This window comes from Panicum virgatum, chromosome 7N (genome assembly GCF_016808335.1).
Source record: "Panicum virgatum strain AP13 chromosome 7N, P.virgatum_v5, whole genome shotgun sequence".
NCBI classification, from domain to species: domain Eukaryota; kingdom Viridiplantae; phylum Streptophyta; class Magnoliopsida; order Poales; family Poaceae; genus Panicum; species Panicum virgatum.
The window spans coordinates 29734077-29742006 of NC_053151.1; the positions used below are offsets into that span (position 1 = coordinate 29734077).

The window sequence follows — 7930 nt, forward strand, 5'->3', positions numbered from 1 at the left end:
AAAAATAGGACGGCCCATTAAAGCCCACTTGGTAAACCAGTCAAACCGGCCGGTATACCGGTCCAAACCGGTAGCACTGGGGATTTTGAATTCAAATTTGAATCAACTAGTTTGGACCGGTTTCCGGTCAAACCGGTCCGGTATACCGGAACCGGAGCTCGCCGGTTTGACCGGATCGGTCGGATTTGTAAACCCTGGATATGGTACTACCTCCGTCCCAAAATATAAGTATTTGTTGACTTCTACTGATTATGTTTGACCATTCGTCTTATTAAAAAAATTGTGAAAATATTATTTATTTTGTTATGATGTGTTTTATCATTGTGTATATTTGAAGTATATCTTAATTGTTTTTATTTTTTTCTCAAATTTTTTAAATAAGACGAATGGTCAAACATAATCAGTAAAAATCAACAAATACTTATATTTTAGGACGGGGGTAGTAGTTCTTTGTTCCCCGCAGTTCTGTTGGCCCCGAGACCGAGAACCTCAACGCTGGATGAACATGGCGCAGTTGCCGCAGAGGATTGAGATTCAGGCTTTGTTTAGATGTGTAAATTTTTGGATGTAAAATACTGTAGCACTTTCGTTTGTTTTTTGTAATTATTGTCCCACCATATGTTAACTAAGCTCAAAAGATTCGTCTCGTAAATTACAAACAAACTGTGTAATTAGTTATTTTATTTAGCTAAATTTAATACTTTACGTATGCGTTCAAAAATTCGATGTGATAGAAAATCTTATAAAGTTTTGGAATTTTGAAGACATCTAAACAAGGCTCGGACAAGTGCGTGCGTCCAGAGAAAGACGGCAGAGCGGACAGCTCCCCAGAGAAAGACACCGTCCGCAACGTTTAGTTCTCAAAATTTTCACACATTACCCGTCATATCGAGTTTTCAGACACATACATGAAGTATTAAATATAGTTGAAAAAAATAACTAATTACACAGTCTAACTGATTAATACAAGATGAATCTAATAGTGTTAATTGATCAATGATTAAACATTAATTATCAAATAACAACAAAATATGTTACTGTATCCAAATCCAAACTTTTTCACCAACAAAACCCCGGGCTTCGAGAGCACACTGCGAAAGTGCGAATCGCCGGCACCAGCCCCGTCAGCCGTCGCCCGTCGGTGTCTCGTAGTCGCAGCAGAGATTCTCAGAGCACACAACGGTCGTCGGTCAACGACCGCCGGTCACGGGAGGCGTCGCGACGGCGGGGTTTGGAATCCTCGAGCGCGGCGCCCCGCCGCGCGCGGCCCGGCTGCTTGCTACCCAAACCCTAAACCCTCCTGGCCGCATGGGCCGGTCCACGCCACGTGCACCCCGCCCGCTGCGCTTGTTCGCCCGTGAGCCCAACCCAGCCAGCAGCCACGGCCAAATGAAAAGGGAGCAGCCCTGCCTGCGCGCGGCACGGCAAAGCGAAAAAGCGGCGAGCGAAAGGGGTCGGGTGGGCAGCCTGGCATCCCATTCCTGCCTTGGCCCTTCCTCCTCGTCCCTCTCCGACGGGCGAGCCGGGATTCTCTCCTTTTGGGGGTTTCCCCACCCGCACTCGCACTGCCACTGCCTGCACGCGCTCCGACTCCACGGTCCGTCCACTCCCGCGGCCCCTCCCCGCCTCACCGGGCGGCCGCGCGCGCGGCTCGATGCGGCGGCGCCTCGCGCCGGCGCTGCTCCTCCTCGCCGCCGCGCTGCTTCTGGCGGCGAGCCCGACCCCTGCGGCGATCGCGGCAGGTAAGCGCCCGCCGAGTTCACTCCCCTCTGCCTCCCCTCCTTTGCCGCTCCCGTGCCGCGGTAGTAGGCCTTGCGGGTGCGTAGGCCAAGCGGGCGCTCGCTTCGCACCCGGTGATCGCTGGGTTTGGGGAGGAACTGATATGGTGGGGGCCTGCGTGGCGGCGGCGGCGGCGGCGGCTGTGCTCGCCTGTGGAAGCAGAACTGCAGAAGCACACTTCCCTCAACCGGTGCTTCGATTTCGTTTTGCTCTTTGCTCCCATGTCTCTCTCTACCTGGTAGTGACTCGGAGTTCATGACACCTTTTTTTCCTGCTGGAGATTGTCGGTGACGATTCTGCATTTCCGGCTCGCATTAGTGCCTCAGGGCTGCATTATTAGAAGCCCAAATGATTGAGGTCATTACGTTTTCTCCCCGAGGGTTTGAGGCGGGGTCACCTCGCTGGTGAGCAATGGCATAAGCAGAAATTGTTCGGGCGCGGCGCATGCGTCGTCTGCCATGGGGGACCCCGCTTCGCTCGCAGCTTGGAGTCCTCGCGCCATTCAATTCGCCTTACCGAATGGGGTTGCTGTACTCTGCTGGGCTGCACAGTTGCCTGTGTGCCTTTGGGACCGCTCAGGCCTCTCTCGGCTTGGTTTCGTAGCCGTTGGATGTTGCTCTCCCCATGTTCCTCCGTCCTCTCACTTGGGGTTACTGAATCACGAATTTGTTTTGACTTCGCTTTCACCTGATGTTTTCACGTGGGATGTTTAGACTTGTGCTCTATAGAATACTGCTGAATAGTTGAATTTCTTGACTTGAATCCATACACGCTTATCTCGATGAAATCAGGGGCTGGATTTGGAATTTATTGCATGTTCTGTTGGTCATACAAGATACTATCTCTTGTACTGGTCGTGTGATCTGAGGCATTCACTTCAGTTTCTGTTTTCTAAGATGCGATTCGCGCCATGAACAGAAAGAGCAAGCTGCACGACTTCATTGCATATTTTGTTCTTTCTCCGTAATATCTGCCCCCAATTTCAGTAAAGCTATGGAGTGATTAGGGTGCTCTTCAAAAGTTAGTTATTATTTTTAAGCTTCCTTGTATCTGTACATTTGCAGCACCAGCCATTATTCATAACCATTCTTCCATCATGCAGATTGCCCTTTGGATTTGAGTTGGCCCAACTACGGACTGATAGGTTCCGTCTGCTCGGATCAAAATGGACACTCAAAGTGTTGCCGCTACATCAATGCTGTTCTTGCGGTTTCATCTGCCATGTATGCAAACACAACAGGCACACTTGGGGTTCCAGATGAATTTTCTGATGCCTGCATTGCCAATATCTCTGATACATTGGTGTCCAAGGGGATACTGCCCACTGCCGCTTCGTTCTGTGGCCTTGGGATCAAAATTCAAGTGTCCTATCAATGTGTTGGGATGACCACCATCGTTCAGATGTTGCAGTCTCCTAATTTCAGTGATGTCACAAGAAGCTGTGCAACTACACTTTCGGATGATATCACTTGCAAGAGGTGCTTAAACTCTGGTCTGTCGTACCTCCGCCATCTCGTGGGGGAACAAGATAATGTCACGTTGAATACCTGCCGTGATGCTGCTTTTGTTGCATTTGTGAGTCAAGGGAATATATCTACTGTTGATACGGCTGGTTGCTTTTTTAGCGTTCAGGGGCTTAGTGCTCTTCAAGGTTTGCATATTTGATAAAATCAACTTGCCTTCCTTTTCTGTAGAATGACCAGTGTCATCAGAATTTTGTTGGGCAGAAATTCTCTTAGATTCTGTAAACTTAACCATGCTACTTCTTCCTGTCATAAATGGCTTTTCTTTCTGTTTCGTGGAGTGAGTCACCTTAAATCATAAGCCTGGCACCTCACATGATCATTTCATAGGGTTTTTTTTCAATGGATAAATACCAAATGATTATGTGGATATTTCTTCTAATTCGGCGAAGCAAGTTTATACGTGTCACTATTCTAATATAAATAAGTAACAGTAGGTATCCATCTTCAAACATTCATAATAAGCATTATTAGTACCACTGTTCTGATGATATTTAGCTTTTGTTGTAGTAAGGTATGAACAAACTGCTTGTTTAATCTTTGCGTTTGTTCATATTAAAAAGTTATATATTTCTATATATTGGTTGCAAAGATGAGCTACTGCTTTACATCTGCTTTTGTTATGCAAATTTTTAGCCGTATTTCTTATACTTTAGGTACTTATGTGTATTAAAATGCACTGTCCTAAAAGTATCTGCTTATTGTAGTTCAGTCGTTTGTAGCTTGGCCTTGTCCAATATGTGACCTCACTATTGAATATGTAATGCAGCGAACATCTCTGGACCGGCCCCTGATGGACTTCTTGCGCCTGATATATCTCCCAGTCCACTTACGGTGCAAGTTCCTGTAGTGCCACCCAAACATCATCGCAGCTACAAGCTTGTTCTATTCCCAGCTATTGGAGCTTTGGTCACAGGACTAGCCATTCTACTAGTGATAATACTGATTCTGCTAATCCGTAGAAAGTATAAAGAACTCAAAAAGATAGAAGGAAATAACCCTATGGATGCATGGAGTTTCTCTGGTGTTAAGAAGAGCCAAGAAGGTAAGAATTTCCTGATTTTTTTTGTTGTGCTGCTGTAGTTCTTTCATGAATATTTGCTCATTTGGATGTCCAACTGCTTTAAAAATTAATGAGGTTTATGTTGCATACAAAACAAGTGCTGGGTACTAGCTTACCAATCCTTAGCAAAATATGGCTGATTTTAGATGACACAAAACTCATTTATGAAATTGTTGTGCAAGTGATGATATGGGAATGAGAGCTGTAGCCCACGGGCCATGGCAAACATGAGGGAAAATATAAGGCCCTAGGTCCCGTATGTTTGGCTGCTTCCATGCTGTCTGAATTAAATATAAAGATGCCCCGTTACACACCAATATCTTGTCAGTTAGGTATGCCATTTGTACCCATTATCCTAAATAAAAAACTAAACTACCTAGGTGGAGCCAGGATTAACTAATTAAGAAGGAAATTCAAGCCGAGGACTGAACTCACAAGCCACACCTCCCAAAATTGAGCTAGGCGCAGTTCCTTTTAACCATTATCCTGAAGTTATTAACCAACAATATGGAAAATTGTGTGTGGTCTGATTTTTTTTATTGTACAAGGCATCACACTTAAAACTTTGATGGACTTCCTGCAATTTCGGAAACTTATGGTTGAAAACTGGATAGATTTGCCTGAGGCTGATTCTTCAAATTATTTTACAATCAGAATTGATTCAAGAGCCATTTCAATTTTATTTGCCTAACAGGAGCTTTTTTGCAGGTAATTCTACCATTTTTGGCAGATTTAGTTACAGAGAAATGAAGAAAGCAACAAGGAACTTCAGCACAGTGCTAGGAGGAGGTGAAAATAGTACAGTATTCAGAGGCCAACTGGCTGATGGATCTGTGGTTGCTATCAGACGCATTGATAGTTCGCCGAAACAAAGTCAGCAAGAATTTTGTAAGGAAATGGAATTTCTTGGGCGGTTGCATCATCGACATCTTGTTGGACTAAGAGGCTTTTGTTTAACAAGATTTGAGAGGTCAATATCTGTCACACTAAAATTCAGATATCCACCAATTTACAGTTCTTACAGCCCTGTAATCCAGGTTCCAGGTGCATGAATACATGGAAAATGGAAGCCTTCAAGATCACCTACATTGTAATATGTCATGTTTCGTTCTCATTTGTCTTATGGCACATTATTTTTTGAATTGCATACTGAAAAGCATCTGACTCTTTGCAGCGCCAAGTAAACATCTTCTACCATGGAAAAACAGGATCCAAATTGCCATTGATGTTGCTAATGCTTTGGTGAGTTTCAGGAAAACAGTGATCTCGATTTCTTTTCTTTTTTTTTCTCTTTGTTCAGAAGTCATCGATCCTTATAGTGCTCAACACATTAGTTGTTTCTTATAATTTGATCAATATGTGTCAAGTCTACATAAATCTTTATCAAGCTCATTGTCATGACTGAATATATTTCAAATGTTCTCTTGAACTTGTTCATAATGTTTGGTTACAGGAGTACCTTCATTTCTATTGTGATCCTCCACTATACCATGGAGACGTCAAGCCTAGCAATGTCTTCTTAGATAAGAATTACCTTGCGAAGGTAATTGGTGCAAAACTTTGCCACAGTTTACAATCCTTACTACGCGTAAACCAACTGTATGCGTTTCAACAGCTTGTCGGTGGTGGTCTCGTGCACCATTGCACAAGCAGTCGCAATACAACTCCCAGTTCCACCCCAGTGAATGTCAAGATCCAAGCAACTCCTGGTAAGGCACACTTTGTTTCCTCATCTCAGATGACCTATTAGGGCGTTTCATGGCTTTTTTGATACACTCAATAAAAAAGAATCAATTTCATGAGTACTGTACTGTGTACTAGTATCTCAGTAGCAATGTCATCAAATCTCATGTGAGCAGGGTACGTAGACCCCGAGTACGCGGTGACCCAGGAGGTGACCCCGAAGAGCGACGTGTACGGCTACGGCGTGCTGCTGCTGGAGCTGGTGACGGGGAAGCCCGTGGTCCAGGGCGAGCGGAGCCTCGTGGAGTGGTCCCGCGAGCTGATCGGCACGGACTGCCGGCTCCACGAGCTGGTGGACCCGGCGGTGGCGGGCGCGTTCGACCTGGACGAGCTGCAGGTGGTGGCGGACGTGATCCACTGGTGCACGCACCGCGACGGCGCGGCGCGGCCGTCCATGAAGCAGGTGCTGCGCATCCTGCACGAGCGCCTTGACCCGCTGTCCGGGCGGTTCGCGCGCGCCGTGGAGGGCGAGGAGGGGTACTACTACTGCGCCGCCGGCGGGCGGGCCAAGGGGAAGCGGACCGTCGGCGATGCCGCGGTCCCGTTCAGCGGCGAGGCGGCGCGGTCGTGGCTGCCGTCGTCGAGCAGCACGTCCCGGTCGCACTGCAGCCGCAGCGTGCTGCTGGAGTGCAGCTCGCCCGAGCAGCAGCTGTCCCCGCCGCCGGCCCACGTCAACGCCGCGTTCCCGGCCTGACGCCGGCCCGGGCGGTGCAGCCCGTTCTTTTTGGTCTGTGGTGGTCTGGTGGAGCTAGCGGCGGCGAGGGCTACTTGCTCCGTTTTGCTCTGTTGCGTCGACGGATTCTGCAGGCCTCCTGCCGCCACTCCACTGGGTTTATTAACCACACGGAGTGAATCAGTTTAGTACCATGGCATCAGCTACAGGGATGTCATTTCAACAAACAGGCACCACCACGACCTTTCGGTAAACATATAGTTCATATCTTAATTATAAAATAAAACCATAACTGCACTAGTCAAAAGCATAACTCTAACATTAATCGTAACAAAACAAGGTATGTACTTGGAATTGTAAGATCTATGACTTGGCAGGCCCTGTTGCTTTTGGGTGCTCTTCTACATCAATCGCGATGTCAATATTTGCAAAACACTCTTCTAGATCGTCCAACCACGTAGGCGGGACGACGCGAGGCTCTACGGCATCCCCACTGATAGGAAGACCCAGCAGCATCGCAACGTCCTGTAGGGTCGGTGTCATCTCCCCACAAGGGAGGTGGAAGGTGTTTGTCTCAGGCCTCCATCTATCGACCAGAGCTGTCAGTAGGGACCTGTCTAGCTTTACTGAACCACTCTCTGCAAGACGACCTATAGTAAGAAGACCAGCCTCACTCAACCTGAAAAATAGAACGATCAAAGGTAAGTACATTATGTACGAAACATATACGAAACAAACGTATTCTTAGAAACATAATCCGACGACATATCACCTGGTCACCCATCGTGGGTCAACAGGAATAAACTCCGCTGGTGGACGTGGACGCAGCACGTTAAGTTTCACGCGCTGAACCACTGCAAGGAAGGACCGGTGTGACGAGTCTATGACTCCGTCAAGTAGAGCTGGCGTATCTTTGGCCATACCTAACACAAAAAAATATAAGTTTTTTATATTTTCTACAATTTTTCTGCATTTTTCTACAATTTATCTTTAAGTTTTCATAAACTTTTCTAACATTTTCTTGCATTTCCTACAATTTTTGTACAATATATTTTTCTAAATATATTTTTGTAACATTTTCTAAATTTTTCTGCATTTTCTACAATTTATCTGAATGTTTCATATACTTTTCTAGCATTTTCTACAATT

At 46.3% G+C, this 7930-nt stretch overlaps 1 protein-coding gene across 3 annotated transcripts; it reads left to right on the top strand.

Annotated features, from left to right (window-relative positions):
* The first annotated feature begins 1446 nt into the window (after positions 1 to 1446).
* On the top strand, positions 1447 to 7171 carry LOC120682878 (probable receptor-like protein kinase At1g49730). 3 transcript variants are annotated; one of them, XM_039964903.1, is made up of 9 exons: positions 1449 to 1742; positions 2882 to 3430; positions 4072 to 4347; positions 5074 to 5335; positions 5403 to 5455; positions 5540 to 5607; positions 5819 to 5908; positions 5981 to 6074; positions 6225 to 7171. In XM_039964903.1, exons 1-9 carry the CDS (start codon positions 1655 to 1657, stop codon positions 6800 to 6802), a joined length of 2058 nt encoding a protein of 685 aa, XP_039820837.1. In that variant the 5' UTR covers positions 1449 to 1654; the 3' UTR covers positions 6803 to 7171. The 3 variants fall into 3 exon arrangements, with proteins under 3 accessions (XP_039820836.1, XP_039820837.1, XP_039820838.1); XM_039964902.1 differs by having other exon boundaries at positions 1447 to 1742; positions 5819 to 6074; XM_039964904.1 differs by lacking the exon at positions 1449 to 1742 and adding an exon at positions 2660 to 2799 and having other exon boundaries at positions 5819 to 6074.
* The last annotated feature ends 759 nt before the right edge of the window (positions 7172 to 7930 follow it).

What these genes read in the sequence shown, in the direction of transcription:
- LOC120682878 (XM_039964902.1), top strand. Translation starts at nt 1,655, where the DNA reads ATGCGGCGGCGCCTCGCGCCGGCGCTGCTCCTCCTCGCCGCCGCGCTG. An exon ending in GGGGCTTAGTGCTCTTCAAG is followed by an intron (nt 3,431 to 4,071) that starts GTTTGCATATTT and finishes TATGTAATGCAG; the next exon opens with CGAACATCTCTGGACCGGCC. An exon ending in TGTTAAGAAGAGCCAAGAAG is followed by an intron (nt 4,348 to 5,073) that starts GTAAGAATTTCC and finishes GCTTTTTTGCAG; the next exon opens with GTAATTCTACCATTTTTGGC.